At 35.5% G+C, this 20066-nt stretch overlaps 2 protein-coding genes across 2 annotated transcripts in view; both read left to right on the top strand.

The window, feature by feature from the left end:
• The window catches only part of LOC127870950 (E3 ubiquitin-protein ligase RNF166-like), a 194950-nt gene extending 181201 nt beyond the window's left edge, over positions 1 to 13749 (top strand). The window contains exon 7 of the transcript XR_008045014.1: positions 13495 to 13749. The gene's annotated coding sequence lies outside the window, so the exon portion shown is untranslated. The remainder of the gene's footprint in view (positions 1 to 13494) is intronic.
• LOC127870944 (negative elongation factor D-like) overlaps positions 1 to 18616 on the top strand; it is a 33817-nt gene extending 15201 nt beyond the window's left edge. Inside the window, exons 7-15 of the mRNA XM_052413537.1 lie at positions 2054 to 2184; positions 6913 to 7033; positions 7783 to 7855; positions 8367 to 8479; positions 9768 to 9904; positions 12089 to 12299; positions 14470 to 14610; positions 16990 to 17119; positions 17911 to 18616. Coding sequence (XP_052269497.1) covers positions 2054 to 2184; positions 6913 to 7033; positions 7783 to 7855; positions 8367 to 8479; positions 9768 to 9904; positions 12089 to 12299; positions 14470 to 14610; positions 16990 to 17119; positions 17911 to 17942 — 1089 coding nt within the window. The 3' untranslated portion in view covers positions 17943 to 18616. The remainder of the gene's footprint in view (positions 1 to 2053; positions 2185 to 6912; positions 7034 to 7782; positions 7856 to 8366; positions 8480 to 9767; positions 9905 to 12088; positions 12300 to 14469; positions 14611 to 16989; positions 17120 to 17910) is intronic.
• The last annotated feature ends 1450 nt before the right edge of the window (positions 18617 to 20066 follow it).

The following is a 20066-nucleotide window of genomic DNA, read 5'->3' as shown; positions in this document are numbered from 1 at the left end:
ACACTCTAGAGGCCACATTTATTGTCCGATCGTCATGAAACTGGGTCAGAAGCTTTGTCCAAATGAAATCTCGGTTGAGTTTGAAACTGGGTCGTGCCGGGTCAAAAACTAGGTCACTAGGTCAAAAAAAAGAAAAAACTTGTAAACACTGTAGAAGTCTTCATGTAACTTTGTCAAAATGTTTGTCTTAATGATATGTTGGTTGAGTTCAAAAGTGGGTGGAGCAGTTTTCCTTATTTGGCTATAGAGAAACCTTGTAAACACTCTAGAAGTCACAATTTTTGCCCAATCATCATGAAAGTTGGTAAAAGCATTGGTTTTATTGATATCTCGGACGAGTTCGAAAAAGGTCCAGATTGGTGCAAAAAACATGGCCGCCAGTGGGCGGGGCATTTTTCTCTATATGTATATAGTGAAAACATGTGAACACTCTGGAAGTCACATTTTTGGCCAAAATTTCATGAAATTTGGTCAGAACATTTCTTTTCTTGATATGAGAGCTGAGTTCGAAAATGGTTCCGGCCAGTTGAATAACATGGCTGCCGGGGGGGGGGCAGTTTTCTTATATTTATATAGTAAGAAAAGCTTGTGAACACTCAAGAAGTCACATTTTTTGCCCAATCATCATGAAACTTGGTGAAAAGATGGGTTTTATATACATCTCAAATGAGTTTGCAAATGGTCCAGATCGGTAAAAAAACATGGCTGCCAGGGAGGTGGGGCAGTTTTCCTTTGTGACTAGAGAGAAACCTTGTGATCGAACACATTTTTTGGCTAATCATCGTGAAACTTAGTCAATACGTTTGTTTTATTGATTTCTCGGACAAGTTGGAAAATAATTCAGATCGGTGAAACACACTTTAGCTCACCTGATTGCTCAGGTGAGGTTTTAGGATTGGTCTTTGTCCGCCGTCCGCCCGTCCACATTTGGTTTGTAAACACTCTAGCAATCACATTTCTCAAGCATTCTTTATCAAAGTTGCTGAAAGATCTCAGTCAAGTTTGATAATGAGCAAAATCACATAATTAATGCTATAATTATTAGCTCGGCGTTTTCGGAGATTACCGGAGGTATTGTCATAGCCAGATCGTCGTCCGCCGTCCGCGTCGTGCTAAAACCTTAACATTGGCTCTAAAATCAAAGTGCTTCCACCTAAAACTTTGAAACTTCATATGTAGATGCACCTGGATGAGTTCTACATGCCACACCCATTTTGGGGTCACTAGGTCAAAGGTCAAGGTCACTGTGACCTCTAAAAAAAATAATAATTCTGACAAGCTTTCATTTATTCAAAACTGCATCCGTAGCCGAGCGTGGCACCCGTTATGCGGTGCACTTGTTGCCCTTAGATTGTCCAAATTTTCATTATATTATACAAAATCCTTGTAAACACTCTAGAGGTCACAATTTTGTTTCAGATTTTATGAATCTTGGGCATAATATTTATTTTTGTAAGCAAAGTTTGATGTTTGGTAAGGGGGGTCAACTCAAAATAAAGGTCACCAGGTCAAATCTTACAAAAACAAAAACACTCCATACGCCAGAGTTTTGGTTCAATAATGATGAAACTTGACCAGGATGTTTGTCTGGACAATATCTAGGTCGAGTTTGACATTTGGTAAAGATTGAATGATCCGACTCATCTCAGATGAGCGAACTAGGACCATCTTGGCCCTCTTGTTTAATTTACTGATCAATAAGCAATATAATTACACGCATGTAGTAATAGCAATAAAAAAAGTACAAAAATCAATACTATTAACATATCTGTTGGAAGTCTTACACGAGACAGTAGCAAAATGATAATTATATACATGTACAATGCGACAAATCAATTGAAGCATAAAATGCATATTCAAACTACAATTTTAATGAATTGTGTCAAAAAAACTGTTCCACATTGTGCTAAAAAAATGTATTTTATCTTTATTGAAAGCAACTATCTCCTCAATGTTGAGCCTATTCTGAAGATATGTATTAAAATCATTTATATTTTAATTAAAATGATTAATTATGGCAAATAAATGACAAGTGTAAGTTTTTTCCCTACAGAAAATGGTGTGTCATGGTGAACACACGTACTTGTACAGCCAGGTTATGATGAACATTCTGGCCCAGGAACAGAAGGGTGGCTCCAATATCCGCAGAATCTGTCAGGAGCTCCAGAAATGTGCTAACGACAGGTGAACACAATTTTATATGTGTTTGAGGGGGGGGGGGGGGGCTGTAATTTTTGGGTTAGCATGTAGAAACTTAGTTAATTTCTTCTACATTCCCTAAAATTGTATGTCAAGACATATTTACAGAACAATATTCCTCATCTAGACGGCAGCCATATTTGTCACAGGGTGAAAAAACAGCACTTGTTGTCCTATTAAAGAATACTGTTATACAACATATTTATCTTTTAAATGCTATAAAAAAATAATTTACCAGTATTTAATATTTATGCCCCCCTTCGATGAAGAGGGGGTATATTGCTTTGCACATGTCTTGGTCTGTCGGTCCGTCCACCAGGTGGTTTCCGGATGATAACTCAAGAACGCTTGGGCCTAGAATCATGAAACTTCATAGGTACATTGATCATGACTCCGAGATGACCCCTATTGATTTTGAGGTCACAAGGTCAAAGGTCAAGGTCATGGTGACCCGAAATAGTAAAATGGTTTCCGGATGATAACTAAAAAACGCTTCGGCCTAGGATCATGAAACTTGATAGGTAGATTGATCATGACTCGCAGATGACCCCTATTGATTTTCAGGTCACTAGGTAAAAGGTCAAGGTCACATTGACCCAAAATAGTAAGATGGTTTCCGGATGATAACTCAAGAACGCTAATGGCTACGATCATGAAACTTCATAGGTACATTGATCATGACTGGCAGATGACCCCTATTGATTTTGAGGTCACTTGGTCAAAGGTCAAGGTCATAATGACCCGAAATAGTAAAATGATTTCCGGATGATAACTCAAGAACACTTATGCCTAGAATCATGAAGCTTCATAGGTACATTGATCATGACTCGCAGATGACCCCTATTGATTTTGCGTTCACTAGGTCAAAGGTCAAGTTCATGGTGACCCGAAATAGTAAAATGGTTTCTGGATGATAACTGAAGAAGGCTTATTCCTAGGGTCATGAAACTTGATAGGTAGATTGATCATGACTCGCAGATGACCCCTATTGATATTCAGGTCACTAGGTCAAAGGTCAAGGTCACGGTGACCCGAAATATTAAAATGGTTTTCGGATGATAACTCAAGAACGCTTATGGCTAGGATCATGAACCTTCATAGGTACATTGATCATGACTGGCAGATGACCCCTATTGATTTTCAGGTCACTAGGTCAAAGGTCAAGGTCACAGTGACAAAAAACATATTCACACAATGGCTGTCACTACAACGGAGAGCCCATATGGGGGGCATGCATGTTTTACAAACAGCCTTTGTTGAAATATTCTTTGGGGCAAACTTAATCAAGGTAACTGTTACACTGATTTCGCTTTAAGAAATAAGTCTTATTTTAATGATAAGTGATGTTGTATTGACTATTATTGGCAAGCTAATTTCCAATATTTATGCCCCCCTTCGAAAAAGAGGGGGTATATTGTTTTGGCACATGATGGTAGGTCAGTCCGTCCGTCCACCAGATGGTTTCCGGATGATAGCTCAATAACGCTTAGGCCTAGAATCATGAAACTTCATAGGTACATTGATCATGACTGGCAGATGACCCCTATTGATTTTGAGGTCACTAGGTCAAAGGTCAAGGTCACATTGACTCGAAATAGTTAAACGGTTGCCGGATGATAACTCAAGAACTCTTACGCCTAGGATCATGAAACTTCACAGGTACATCGATCATGACTCGCAGATGACCCCTATTGATTTTCAAGTCACTTGGTCAAAGGTCAAGGTCACAGTGACTCGAAATAGTAAAATGGTTTCCAGATGATAACTCAAGAAAGCTTACGCCTAGGATCATGAAACTTCATAGGTACATTGATCATGACTGGCAAATGACCCCTATCGGTTTTCAGGTCACTAGGTCAAAGGTCAAGGTCACAGTTACTCGAAACAGTAAAATGGTTTCCTGATGATAACTCAAGAATGCCTACAATTAGGATCATGAAACTTCATAGGTACATTGATCATGACTGGCAGATGGCCCCTATTGATTTTCAGGTCACTAGGTCAAAGCAGTGCTCCAGCTAGGATTTGAAAAGGGCAGGGGGGGCTTTTTTGTCAAAAGGGCACTTTGGATGCGCAGCATTTTGTTAAAAGGGCACTTTCGAGCCTGCTGGGTTTCTGGAATGCTTTCTCATGCATATTAATTTATATGTTATTAATAATTTTTAGAATATATTATTCCCATTATTATTATACAATTCTTTCAAATGTAAGTCAATAATGAGGAATACATTTATTACAATGTATTGTCATAAGAGATTTATTAATCATCATATGTAAAAAAAAAAAAAAAAATTTTTTTTTCTTTTTTCTTAAGGGCAGGGGGGGCCTAGGAAGGGCAGGGCGGAGGTTCGGGAGGGCAGGGCGGGGCGCCCTTCAATTTAGGCCTAGCTGGAGCACTGGGTCAAAGGTCAAGGTCATAGTGATTTATTAATTGTGTTTGTCCAAAACTTTAACCTTGATTAAAGTATTCATTAATTGTGTTTGTCAAAAACTTTAACCTTGGTTGAAGTTTTGCAATATCTAAAATGGTTTCCGGATGATAACTCAAGAATGCTTATGCCTTGGATCATGAAACTTCATAGGTACATTGATCATGACTGGCAGATGACCCCTATTGATTTTCAGGTCACTATGTCAAAGGTCAAGGTCACATTGACTCGAAACAGTAAAATGGTTTCCGGATGATAACTCAAGAATAAGAAGGCTTAGGATCATGAAACTTCATAGGTACATTGATTATGACTGGCAGATGACCCCTATTGATTGTCAGGTCACTAGGTCAAAGGTCAAGGTCACAGTGACAAAAAACGTATTCACACAATGGCTGCCACTACAACTGACAGCCCATATTGGGGGGCATGCATGTTTTACAAACAGCCCTTGTTTCTTATTAGGGACTAGGTTTAAAGTTTAATTGTTGTATTCATCTATGTAATGTCATTCATCATAGTCAATCATCAAAAAGACAGAAAAATTAATAGCATTACATGTTTATACTGCAGTAACTTCTCACAAATGTAAGTTATATACATTGTATAAGAATCATTGGAAAACATAACATTTTAGAACCTCTTTATTTCGCACATTTTCGGGCTGAAATCACAGATGAAAGCCACAGACTCATGTGCAATCGTATTTGCCAGACTGATTTCAATCCATTTACAGAAGCCAATATTTTATACCTATAAAGAAACCTTTTCTTCTTGCATCTTGACTGTTTTATATTTTAAGGTACATATTTCAGTTTGTTTATTTTGTTTCCGAAAACACATCTTCCTTGCCATTTTGTGACTGTGACCTTTTATATGTGAATGTTTTAAGTCTATACCACAATGTACATTTGAATTTATTCCTTGGGTTTGCTCGGATTAAGACTGCTGGGACACATGATGTTCCTATTTGTTATGCCTTTCGGTAAGGCCAGTGGTAGCCTCAACAAATTTTATTTTGTAAATCAACCGACCATTTTCATTGTAAACCTTTTCTTTAAAAAATGACTACTTTTGAAAATAACACCCTGAAACATTAAATAAAAAGAATATATGTTTTACTTTTGATGTAAGATCATAAGATATTTTCTCAGTTAAGTGTCACAATCTGTATATTTTCATGTGCTGAGAAGTAATGTCTGCATGTCTTTTTTATGACAATGAAAGGTGTCATATTGTTTCGGAAATGTCCGTCTTTCCGTCACTCCTTCAGTGTGACCAAATGATTTGGTGTCCAATTATAAAGTGACCTTTTACCTTTTGGTTAATGGTAACCATTGGTAATTTAAATGCCAATATATTTGATAATCCTACCTTCATTTAATACACTACAAAATAAGCAAAAAATAGTAAAATAGTTCTGAAGAATTTAGTTTTTACAGCTTAATTCTTGTCAGAAAAGTCTTTTTTTTTCCACTAAACTTTAACAATGTTTAATTTAACCAAAAGTTATTTTGAACAATAGTTTAATATATAAACACATATTAATATGTTTTGTTAAGCAAACAAAACTTTTGTATAACAAAAAGAGTTTTGAAAGATAAAAAAGGCCTATGACAAAATATTCATACAGCTTAAACAAGGTTGTCGTTATCCACATACTTAAATTTGAGAGTGATTTCAATAAAATAAGGTAACTTTGGCGAAAGAAGCGTTTAAGCCAGTGTATCCACAGAGTACATGTGTCGCGTTTTGAGAAAGCTGGGTATAATGCATGTGCTTAAAGTGTCTACCCAGATTAGCCTGTGCAGTCCACACAGGCTAATCAGGGACGAAACTTTCCGCTTTTATGTCATTTTTCGCTTAAATGAAGTCTCTTCTTAGCAAAAGTCCAATTTAGGCGAAAAGTGTCGTCCCTGATTAGCCTGTGCGGACTGCACAGGCTAATCTGGGACGACACTTTACGCACATGCATTTAGCCCAGTTTTCTCCGAACGCGAGTCAATTGTTATCATTGAAATATTCCTTACCAGAGCATGACCCCTGAATGAAAACCATATATTCATTGACTGTTAAGTATAGTGTAATCCTGTTTATTTGAGCCTGATTGTTTTGAAAGCCCAATGCTCTCAAGTCAGTTTCCATGGTAGAACCAGTGATTGTCCACGTGGGGAGATGACCTCCTGGTTTCTAGGCGGACACCATATCCATAAAGCAGGGGCCTTGATGTGACCCTGAAATCTCTGATCCATACTCTTCTATGCCCTTATACTTTACGTTCTAGGGGCCTGGACGTTACACCCATCACTCTAGCACTCAGTGGAGCTGCAGCATACCCCAGGGCCTGTCAAGCTCTCTCATCCATGTTGTCCAAAAAAGCTTTAAATCCAGCCGACATTACTATAGTAGGTATTTTGATATGTGATTAAGATAGTGGTGTAGTATTTTTCGGGCGATTAACATATTGCTGTAGTAAGCACTGTTGAGATTAAGATATTGCTGAAGTGAATATTTTCTTCTACATAAGATATTAGTATAGTTATTATTGGTAATAAAGATATTGCTTTTGTAAATATATTAGTATAATTTCATGTATTTTATGTATTTTAATTATAACTAAGAAAGTCGGCTATTTGTACAGTAAGAATATAATTATGTTTCAGTCAAGACATTAAAAAAGCTATATAAATAATGATGTTTTGTTTTGAATACTGCTATCAAAAGTATCCTATATATTTTGGTTGATTTTAAGATATTCACTTTATGCGACTTACTTAATAGAATATAATAAGATTCCTTCAATGTTTTTGATCCTATGAAGGCAGATTAACAATGGTTTCTCTTTCTGGTACCTTAAACCTTTACTTCAAATCTTATTAACGTGACAGCTGGTAAAATTAAAGGATATTGCAGGTTGCTGCAAGAAATTGTTTGGAAAACATTCCGAAAAAAACCCACCTTAATAATAAATGAAGCTTTTGCTTATACATTTAAATTGAATATATTAAGAATATCAGAATTTTCCAGCTCCAAACTGCAACATATGTTGTTGGAATGTCAACTCTAAAATTTCTTGATTATTGTAGTATTTTATTAATTATAAATCAAAACTGATTGATTGTATGTTTAATCATAATGCCACTACTATTTTCAGTTGTACAAGATGTATTCAGATAACCAGTATCCACCACCTCCTGTAGACCTTATCCGTGTGCCTGCATTTCTAGGTATGCTTTGTGGTTGTAGTTTCATGAACAACTAGTACACTAGCTCATTCATCTATCATTATTAGGTCACATGTAATTCTTTTTAATGCAGGAAGGACCTTTTAATACTACACCAACACTCTAAAAATGACTTATTTGAAAAAAATGTTTTTTATTTTAGATTTATTACCGTGAAATATTTTCTTAATTAAGTTTTGCAATTTACATATTTTCTTCCTTTACTGAGGAAATATTTTAAGGTATTACCCGAAAGCAAACAAATATCCACTATCTTTTACACAAGGATAAATAATGCAATTAGTTGTCAAATACCCAAGCTAAATGATCAACACAGTCTGTAAATTAAGCAGTTAAATCACTTAAAAATGTAAGTTAATAATTTGGTCAATGACCAAAATATACGAATAAGGAATCTTCACAACCCCTAAAGGGCTAGTCTAAATCAGCATTCGTGAAAGAGAACTCGTATACCATTATGGGATTTAATAGACACATGCTTCATTTGTTTCAGATCTAATGATTGAATCTCTATTTAAAAGTAACGTCCGTTTGAACCAAGAGCATAAGAGCAAGTATATCTACCTGCTGTCTTACGCAACTAGTGTCACTGAAACTTATAAAAAGGTATGCATATCTCCATTTTGAAGATTGTTTCTTCAATATTTTTTGTTTGTATAAAAAATTTATTTTAACATATGGAAATGATTTTTTTACCTATCGGACTGGATATTGGGACATGAACTTATAGCCTTAGTGCTATTTTTCCATTTTTGAAGGAAATAATCCTAAATCTGTGTAAGAACATGTTTAATAAATGTATAGGTATAAAATATGTGTAAACGTGTTAAAGAGAATTATCGATCAATAAAGCTAAATAAGTGAAAAAAAATTTTTATAAGGACTGTGCTCTGTGAAAAGGGGGTTTAATGCAGTCCACACAGGCTAATTAGAGGCGACACTCTCCGCTTTTATGATATTTTCTGTTTAAAGAAAGTCTCTTCTTAGAAAAAATCTAGTTCAGGTGGAAAGTGTCATCCCTGATTAGCCTGTGCAGACTGCACAGGCTAATCTGGGACGACACTTTACGAACATGTATTTAACCCCCTTTTCACAGAGCACGTGCCATATATATTATTTGTATCTTACATTTTAACAAGCCATAGGAATAGCATAATATCAAATAATATATCAAGAAGTATGAGTATATTTTCAGAAGAGCTGTTTCCAAAGATTGTTTTTATGCCCCCGGATCGAAAGATCGGGGGTATATTGTTTTTGGCCTGTCTGTCATTGTATGTGTGTGTGTGTGTGTGTGTGTGTGTGTGTGTGTGTGTGTGTGTGTGTGTGTGTGTGTGTGTGTGTGTGTGTGTGTGTGTGTGTGTGTGTGTGTGTGTCCCAAAACTTTAACAAAAACTTTAACCTTGGTCATAACTTTTGCAATATTGAAGATAGCAACTTGATATTTGGCAGGCATGTGTATCTCATGGAGCTGCACATTTTGAGTGGTGAAAGGTCAAGGTCATCCTTCAAGGTCAAAGGTCAAAAAAACAAATTCAAAAACTTTAACCAAAACTTTAACCTTCTTCATAGCTTTTGCAATATTGAAGATAGCAACTTGATATTTGGCATGCATGTGTATCTCATGGAGCTGCAAATTTTGAGTGGTGAAAGGTCAAGGTCAAGGTCATCCTTCAAGGTCAAAGGTCAAATTTATGGCTTCAAAGCGGCGCAATAGGGGGCATTGTGTTTCTGACAAACACATCTCTTGTTTTTATATATAATTTGTATCATTATAATTAGTATTCTACTATTCAATGGTGCTTGATCGAATACAATTGCAAACAAAGAGTTTTTCCCCTTTTATATTAGTCTCACAATGTGTGATGTAGCACCTCAAAATCTCTTATGACAGGGTGTGAGGAAAAATATTGAGAAGAAGGAGCTCAAACCTACGACGCAGGCCTTGGAAAAAGTGCAGGTCCTGTGCTCGCAGAACAAAAATGCGTCTGAACTGCTTGTTGACGTGGCCACACTGTTCCAGTGCATAAAGTGAGTTATTGAAAATGCTAGGTTAGTGTCGAATACTGATAAGTTTATTTAGCAAAGTTTAGAAAATCTAAATGGTTTGGCATAATTTTATCTGTATTCGACTCCTACCTGGTACTCTTTTTTTGCCATCATTTTTTGTTCATTTTTTTAATTTGAGGAAAAGACAAAATAGTTTGACTACAAAACATAAAAGATGCTGTATAAAAACAAAGAAAATGAAGTCACTATTCAGCGCATGCTTACTGTTTTCAACAAAGTGGATATTCCATTAAGTTGTTACGGTCATTATGACCATGGGGTATGGGTTGTCAATGCTGTTATGGTAATGGAATAAAATGAACGCCTTAATTCTGATATTGCTATCAAAATTGAATCTTTGGAATGCTCTTAAATGATTTCACACAAAAGTTACTGAAAATTAAATGACTGCCTCTAAGGTTCAATTTGAAGCTATGAAAGAGCATAGTATAAGTTAGTGCTAAAGACATTGTTGCTGTTTCTTGAAGTTGTTGTCAACATTGTCTTAGCCAGTTTATATAGAACGAAGTCTTGTTCAAGTAAACACAAGTGTTATGGTCTTAAACCTTACCGTCACTCAACAAACAATATAATGACGTGTTTTTGCATTATGCACGCAACACACCGGGAGCTTAATTTAAAAAAAAACAAATCGATAATTTCATCTCAAACTTATTTTTTTCTATATAAGTTCAAAATGTGCGATTATTTTTTGGGCAGATTTTTTATGACCACTAAAAGATGGGAGCGTATAAGCTTGGACCTAAAAGGCTAATGTCATTGACGTTGTTAGAAATAAACCCTACCGAGGGGTTATTGGCAGCTTTTCAGGTCGTTTTGGTCTGCTAAACTTTCATGGAGTATTTGCTCTGTGACTATATATTGGCCTTTTATCCTTATCCAGACCAATTCTTAGTGAAGAGATATTTCTAATACTTCGCTATAACATTTTTGTTATGGGCAGATGTGAGCTGGTATGTACTGATTAGGAGTCAGGTCCATTGTGAACAATTAAGGTCAACCCTAGACATTAGTAGTGTACATTTATAGTAAGCTTGACTGTGCTTTTAGTTTATCATAGATTGTGAAGATAATTTTTTCTGCATGTGCACATCAGTGAGACAGTTTGAACCTAGTTTTCAGTCTTTTGGGCTCAAATGTCTTTTCAGGGAGTTATTCTTCTTTGATTACAAATGGATATGTTACGATGAATTTCAAATGTTCATGCATGATTTTAGGAACCTATGATCCAAATATGAGGAAACAACATATTAAGTAACGTTATAGTCTTGACCTTTGCATTTGGGTTTCTACATGTAGTTTATAAAACCTAGTTATTATATCTCATAATAATTGTGTTTATTGACTTATTTTAGATATGTTAAACACTCTTGTACAATTGTGACCAAAATATTTATCATTTTGTTATTTCAAGTCATGTTCAATATGCTGTATCCATCATTGTTATTTTAATACGATAAGGATATTTAATTCTTTTCTTGTTCTTTTGCCATAATAAACCCATCAATGAGCACTTGTTCGTGAAGCATCCATAGGTTTTACTAGTTTTTGTTTGAATCATGAACTTAACTCAGATCTGGCCATCTTGTTTAGAACATCCTCATTTTAGATCAGAACTCGCGACGTTCATTATTTTCTCAACCATTTTCCGGTGATTGCATTAGGCGCGCTAGCCTTGTTAAGACAAGATATTTTTTCTAAAAACTTCCTTAACCTCAACACAATTTTGACTAAATGAAGTACAGCATATTTCTGTCCTTATTTTCACATAAAATATCTATGACTTAGGTTATCTTTTTATGCCCCTGAAGGAGGGCATATAGTGATTGGACTGTCCGTCTGTCTGTCCGTCTGTCCGTCACACTTTGCATTTAGAAAAATGCTCATAGCCTCTATGTCGCTTCAGATAGCAATTCATTTTTGGCATGCATGTGTATATGGACAAGGCCTTTCCATACGCACACAAATTTTGACCCCTGTGACCTTGACCTTGAACTAAGGGTCCGCGTTTAGGTTTCAAAATCTGTGTTTAGGTTTCGAAAAAAGCTCATAACTTCTATCAAGCGTTTATCGGAGGCATAAGTCATCCTATGGTGACAACTCTCGTTAATTGTTGTGTACACATTTTTTTACTGTACTGTACAGGTTTCCAGTGATAGCCATAGGCGTGCTAGCTTGGGTCGATGAAATTCTCTCAGATAAGAGCTACTTCAAACTGAACACGGACCACACACCCCTGCATCTGGTCCTTGTGGACGAAATTGTAACCAATCACATCTTGCTTCATCAGAAAGCGCTAGATCTTCTTATTCGACTGTTTGAATCAAGTTTCGACGAATTGGATGTACTCGTTCGTGTGCGTATCTAGAATTCTTTTTGGGAATTATTATGTGTATTTATTAAGTTGAATTTATGATATTATTAACACTCCGAACACTCAATTAATGAGACAATTTTAATGGTTCAATTTATATGTATTTGTTTTGTTTCATTTTTAAAGGCTATGTTTAGTTTATGTAAAACTTAAAGTAGTTTAACATATCAATACGATTCGATGGAGCTCAGCATGTCTTTTAATCCTAGTGTAAAGTCGTCATGCCAATTTAGTACAAACTGTAAGGATATATACAATTGGAACAATCATGATCAGCTAAAATATAAGAACAAATAAGGTTTCCCTTATTATGCGTTATAAAAATTTTATTTCAGATTTCCGTTAAAGCTAAACTTAATCTATTTGGTTCTGATCAGTGTTTTTGTAGTGTACTATACCGGTATGTGCATTTTCCATGCAAAGAAAATAATTTAGAAATGATGATAGTTTTTTTTCAGGATTTCCAAATTCGGTTTTTAAAATCATTTGACACCTTCTACGTTATTTATCATGAGGCCACATGTGACGTCTAAATATTTTGTAATGTGTGAGCCCTTCCATAATACATTTATATTGCTTTGCTCATGTCGGTCGGTCGGTCTGTAGGTCTGTCGGTCCGTCCACCAGGTGGTTGTCAGACGATAACTCAAGAACGCTTGGGCCTAGGATCATGAAACTTCATAGGTACATTGATCATGACTCGCAGATGACCCCTATTGATTTTGAGGTCACTAGGTCAAAGGTCAAGGTCATGGTGACCTGAAATAGTAAAATGGTTTTTGAATGATTACTCAAGAACGCATACGCCTAGGATCATGAAACTTCATGGGTAGATTGATAATGACTTGCAGATGACCCCTGTTGATTTTGAGGTCACTAGGTCAAAGGTCAAGGTCACGGTGACCCGAAATAGTAAAATGGTTTCCGGATGATAACTCAAGAACGCATACGCCTAGGATCATGAAACTTCATGGGTAGATTGATCATGACTCGGAGATGACCTCTATTGATTTTGAGGTCACTAGGTCAAAGGTCAAGGTCACGGTGACCCGAAATAGTAAAATGGTTTTCGGATGATAACTCAAGAAAGCATACGCCTAGGATCATGAAACTTCATAGGTAGATTGATCATGACTTGCAGATGACCCCTATTGATTTTGAGGTCACAAGGTCAAAGGTCAAGGTCACGGTGACCCGAAATAGTAAAACGATTTTCGGATGATAACTCAAGAACGCTTTTGCCTAGGATCATGACACTTCATAGGTACATTGATCGTGACCCGCAGATGACCCCTTTTGATTTTCAGGTCACTAGGTCAAAGGTCAAGGTCACAGTGACAAAAATCGTATTCACACAATGGCTGCCACTACAACGGACAGCCCATATGGGGAGCATGCATGTTTTACAAACAGCCCTTGTTGTTATTGAAATGTTGGCAATAGCAGAAAGATTCCTCTTTTGTTTTGATACTAATTTCTTTGTATTGCTATCAGCCATGTTTGTTTAATAATGATGATCGTGGTGTTTCTATATCATCCTTCGTAGAAAGATACAGATTCAAGATCACAAAAGATACATGGTAGTGCTGCAAAAGGGGCAACTGTGGAATTGGAGTAAATCTACTGAGAATTTCAAACAATGTAATAAATATATGGAATATCTTAGACTTACACTTACCATGTATGCTTAAAGCCTTTTTTTTTACATTTGCCATTTTCAGACAGCTTTGAGAATGTAAAAATTGATCCGTACTTTAATGGTGGACGACCTTAACTAGGGGATTGCAACAAGCAGCAGCGGCACCTGTATATGATATGACCATAAATATTAGTCGCGTTTTGAGAAAAATGGGTTTAATGCATGTGCTTAAAGTGTCGTCCCAGATTAGATTTGGTATTTTTAAATTCAAGGAAGTCCCCCCTTACAGAAAATCACGTTCAGACGGAAAGTGTTGTCCCTGATTAGCCTGTGGGGACTGCACAGGCTAATCTGGGATGATACTTTACCCACATGCATTAAGCCCAGTTTTCTCAGAACAAGGCTTATATCATCTTGTATGCACATCAAACTGTGACATCTAAAAATTAAGGACATAAGGCCATAACAGAGTTTCTGCTTTAACTGCTTTTTTATACTTGTTTGTTCTTTCAGTTAGAACTGAAGAAGACGGTGTTGGACCGTATCGTTCACGTGTTTAGTTGTGGGTGTGTACTACCAGTTGTCAACTACATCCGTGAGAGGCACACACGACAGGACACCGACATCTCCCTCATAAGGCACTTTGTGTCAGAGGTATGTCACACATAAAATCCTGTCGTTCTGGAAGTCTAACTCTAATAACAAAATGTGTTTAATTGTAGCTTCAAAGAAACCTGTATAATTAAGAATTTAGATCATTTAACTTGTTATTGTTCTAATTATGTCTTCTAAAAAAGCGTCAAAACACAATAATGACCTTTTTTAACCAGGTTTTCCGAAGGAAAAAACTGGTTATTAGATTGGCGAATGCGGGCGGGCTGGCTGGCTGGCGGGCTGGCGGAATAAGCTTGTCCGGGCCATAACTATGTCGTTCATTGTCAGATTTTAAAATCATTTGGCACATTTGTTCACCATCATTGGACGGTGTGTCGCGCGAAAAAATTACGTCGATATCTCCAAGGTCAAGGTCACACTTTGAGTTCAAAGGTCAAAAATGGCCATAAATGAGCTTGTCCGAGCCATAACTATGTCGTTCATCGTCAGATTTTAAAATCATTTGGCACATTTGTTCACCATCATTGGACGGTGTGTCGCGCGAAATAATTACGTCGATATCTCCAAGGTCAAGGTCACACTTTGAGTTCAAAGGTCAAAAATGGCCATAAATGAGCTTGTCCAGGCCATAACTATGTCATTCATTGTGAGATTTTAAAATCATTTGGCACATTTGTTCACCATCATGGGACGGTGTGTCCCACGAAAGAATCACGTCAATATCTCCAATGTCAAGGTCGCCACGACTAAAAATAGATTTAAAAAAAAAAAAAAACTTACAAAGGGGGTTAATTTTTTTTGGTCATTTCAAAAGTTCAGTTTGAGTTTTCTCCCTTTATCAGATTTGTTTTTCACAATGAAAACCTGGTTTTGTGACAATTTTGTCCCTTGTTATAATTTGGATCTAAGAAATAATTGTTGCAAGATAACATTCATTGACTGTTGCCCCCAAAATGTCATTATAACATTTATTAATCACAGAAAGACATCAAATGAGTCATTTTAAAATTTTTGTTTTAAATCATCTTCAATTTTGGTTGTTTTTATGCCCCCGGTAGGGTGGCATATAGCAGTTGATTTGTCTGTAAGTCCGTCAGTTTGTGCGTCCGTCCGAAAACTATAACATTGGCCATAACTTTTGCAAAATTTAAGATAGCAACTTGATATTTGGCATGCATGTGTATCTCATGGAGCTGCATATTTTGAGTGGTGAAAGGTCAAGGTCAAGGTAGTACATCAAGGTCAAACGTCAAATATATGGCGTTTGTCTGTCTGTCTGAAAACTTTAACATTGGTCATAACTTTTGCAATATTGAAGATAGCAACTTGATATTTGGCATGCATGTGTATCTCATGGAGCTGCTTATTTTGAGTGGTGAAAGGTCAAGGTCATCCTTCAAGGTCAAAGGTCAAGGCGAAAGGTCATTTTTTTTCAATATTGAAGATAGCAACTTGATATTTGGCATGCATGCCTATCTCATGGAGCTGCTCATTTTGAGTGGTGAAAGGTCAAGGTCAAACTTCAAGGTCAAAGGTCAAATTTTGCAAAATTGAAGATAGCAACTCAATATTTGGCATGCATGCTTATCTAATGGAGCTGCACATTTTGAGTGGTGAAAGGTGAAGGTCATCCTTCAAGGTCAAAGGTCAAGAACAAAGGTCAAATTAAGCAATATTTAAGATAGCAACTCCATATTTGGCATGCATGCGTATCTAATGGAGCTGCACATTTTGAGTGGTGAATGGTCAAAGGTCAAGGTGTCAGGTCAAATTTTGCAATATTGAAGATAACAACTATATATTTGGCATGCATGCTTATCTCATGGAGCTGCACATTTTGATTGGTAAAAGGTCAAGGTCACATTTTGCAATCTAGAAGATAGCAACTCGATATTTGGCATGCATGAGTATCTCATGGAGCTGCACATTTTGAGTGGTGAAAGGTCAAGGTCATACTTCAAGGTCAAAGGTCAAATATATGGCTTCAAAATGGAGAAGAAGGGGCATCGTGTTTCACAAACACAGCTCTTGTTGCTTCTAAAACATACATGAAAATGTGAGAGGCATTTTTATATTTGTAAATGTTTTCTTATTGCATGAATGCATACTTTATTAAAAGTAAATGATGATGATTTAGGGAATGGTTTTCATTTATATTGAAGGCTTAAAACAGTAAAATGTAAGCATATTTTGAATAAAATATATATTAGTTACCAATATATTGATATTCAAAACTGAGTTAAAAGTCTGGCATAAATTGCCCTTATGTTAAATGTAAACTTATCTCGATTTGAAAAGTGAGAACACTTTGTTTTACCATAAAGTTCTTACAGTTTCAAACATATGAGTTTTTTTTATGTTTTACCTTAAAGTTCTTACATGTTCAAACATATGAGTTCTTTTTTGTCCATTTAACAGGTTCTTGATGTGATTGCGCCACCCTATACGCAAGAGTTTGTGAACTTGTTTTTGCCACTTATTGAAAATGAAGGCATAACTGGCAAACTGCGATCAGACGATGGGAATGACCCAGTATCAGAATTTATTTGTAAGTTAATATTCAGACAAAATTTAAGAATTATAAGTGTATGTTATTTGGCATAATTTGAAGTGTATCTTATTATAGGAATCAGTCTAAATATGTGGATATTTGTGTCCTGTCTGTTTGATTATATATTCATATTGAGGAATAGCTTGTAAGCTTGATTTTTTATATCTGTCCGTCCGTCAAACTTGCGTGCACTGCTCCTACGATATGACCATGTGTCAATTTATTATCCTTTGTTGAAAATTCGGTTGTGTTTTTTTTATCAACTGTCTTTAACATGACTTTAATAACTTGCTGATTGTTACGACATTCTGCGTGGATGGGCATGAATTGTTAAAACTGTGCGCCTTTTTTATCGCGATCATGCTGTACAAATAGAAACAAGGGAGATTTCCTTTGCAGCCACAGGAGTGAGTGGAACATTATAACATGTGGTTGATTATGAAAAGGAACCTATTACAAAACTGTGTTACGCAGAACACAAGTGCTACCATTTAGACACATCCCACAAAGCTTAAAAAATGAATAGAACAGTCAATGCAAAGCATTAGGGAGTTAAACCTGTTTTAGAGCGCTCAACCGTACACTTTATGTCACACTTGGTTGATGAAAAAGGGATCTGCCAAAAAATGCAGCACTTTGTTCATGAATATAAAATGTGTTTGCGTTAAGTCTTGTCTTGTTCAATCTGTAAGCTTACAAAAGTTTTCTATTGGAACTAGAACAGCATACTGTAATCTTGGTTTTGCAGATGTAAAATCCGTCTTATTTAATTTCCCGTCTCCTTTCAGGTCATTGTAAAGCAAATTATGCTGCAACATAAAGCATTATTTTAATATGAGTCTGCGATGGCATGGATTGAGGACCGAAGAATGGGAGCAAGAAATCTGCAACTACTGACATTTGTAAGGATGGTTACACCATTCTTGTTCTTGTCAGTGAAAGTTCAGTTAATTTAAACAGATCTCACTCCAATCCCTCACTGTCAAGAAGAACATGAGGGCAGATATTGTTTAAAAAATATGCATAGGATGTAAGCATTTTGTTGCCCAATAACATTCATTCTGGTTGTTGGTACAAAGAGTGTTCATATGAGAAAATTTAATGGTCAAGGATTAAGTGCTTTATATACTTTCAGCTGCATATAAGAGATCCATTAAAACTTGCACATATGACATCTGCATAGTGCTTCAGCGCTTTGCTCTAAACAAAATGAGTATCTTTTTTTTCTTGTAGAACATGCTTGTAGTTTCAGAATATTTTTTATCATATTCGAAGTGATATTTATGTTGATTTTAAAAAATTTCAGAACACTAGTCACCATTGGCTCATTTGGCTTCTGATAAAATAAGGAAAGTTAAATGTAGTGGAGAATATTGTATATGATACATAAAAATATCATTATATTTTTTGTACCAGGTTGAACTAATCTGTTTGTTATTAAGTCTGTGTTGATGTGTGGGAAAAGCTTGATATTAAATGGTAATTAACCCTGTATCTCACAAGTAGATGTGTTATGAGTACTGCACATTATATGTAGATCATTATGTTCCTTTGATACCACAAAGTAGGCATGTGTATTTCTTAAAGACACAGCAGTTTTTTATGTTTGTAACTATTCGAGTGTTTTGTAACATCACATAGAATATTAGAAGATAGAGGTGCAGTATAATTTACTACCGGTACTTTTTAAATTTTCAGACCATTTATACATCATAATCATCTCTTAAAATGGCGAGTACCTGTATTTGTTTTAGCTTCAAACGAAACCTATAGACATAATAGATTGAATAAGAAGAAACAAATAAATATTTCAAGAAAAGATTCTTCTTAAGACTTAAGTTGCATTCACTTATGAAGCATATTAATAATGACGATCTTGACTATTAAACACTAAAATAAAAAAATATATTATATCAATGTTTAAAAAAGTTGTATAGGTATTATAATATACACTGTTATTAAGTTATAAAATTATGTAGGTGTTTTTTCGAATTTTGAAAATAGTCATTAAGTTTAGAATTTATTTAAATTTTCAGATCATACTCAAGTTGTCCCAAATATCACAAACTTTATTGAATAGTTTAGCTTGAACAAATATATTTTAAGCCTTCAATGAATTGTCATTTAAAAATGGGACAATATAATATTGTTTATCCAATAACTGACTTCAAGCGAAATAAATAAATTGACACTTGCTTCACACTCAGGACAGATACCATACCAAAACACTGATATCAACGAGTACATAACTTATTGCACAATAATTGCAATTCTGCTAAAACATGAAAAACCATGATTTAAATTACATGTATTAAAAATGTAATCATTAACAAATAAAATCCATTAATAACCACTTTACTTCAATGCAAGTGTCATGTTTATTAAGTATTTGAACACATTAATAAATAAGTGCATCACAAATCTTACTTAATACTTTATATGCAGTCATGCTAAAATCCTCTTGTCAAGTATGCATTGTACAGGAAATGTACATGACGTAATCTGACATACAATTATTCATTATTCACAAAACATTTAGATGACATACTTGTAAGTTGTTATGCTTACACTCTTTAAAATGAGAAGATACATTCTTAAATTTAAATGTAAAAGATATCTATGTTTTAATATTATTTTGATGTTATTTACAACTTTGATACATCATCTTACAAAACTTCAAACTATCAGAAAAACAGAGTCTTGCCTTTATTGATGGGGTGAACCGTTATTCAAAAGGGTGCGTTGTGTTATTCAAGGGAATCGTTACATTATCATTTAACAATATTCACAGATTTGATATTGTACGTAGTATATTCACACGCATGTTTATTAACTCTTTCAGTGCTGGAACCGAATTGTGAAGGCCTTTACAAACAGTTTGGATCCAGATGAGACGCCACAGAACGTGGCGTCTCATCAGGATCCAAACTGTTTGCTATTCTGA

The sequence above is a fragment of the Dreissena polymorpha genome, chromosome 3 (assembly GCF_020536995.1).
Source record: "Dreissena polymorpha isolate Duluth1 chromosome 3, UMN_Dpol_1.0, whole genome shotgun sequence".
Lineage (NCBI taxonomy): Eukaryota > Metazoa > Mollusca > Bivalvia > Myida > Dreissenidae > Dreissena > Dreissena polymorpha.
The sequence above is the reverse complement of the archived record's forward strand: the minus strand, read 5'-3'. Positions and strand labels throughout refer to the sequence as shown.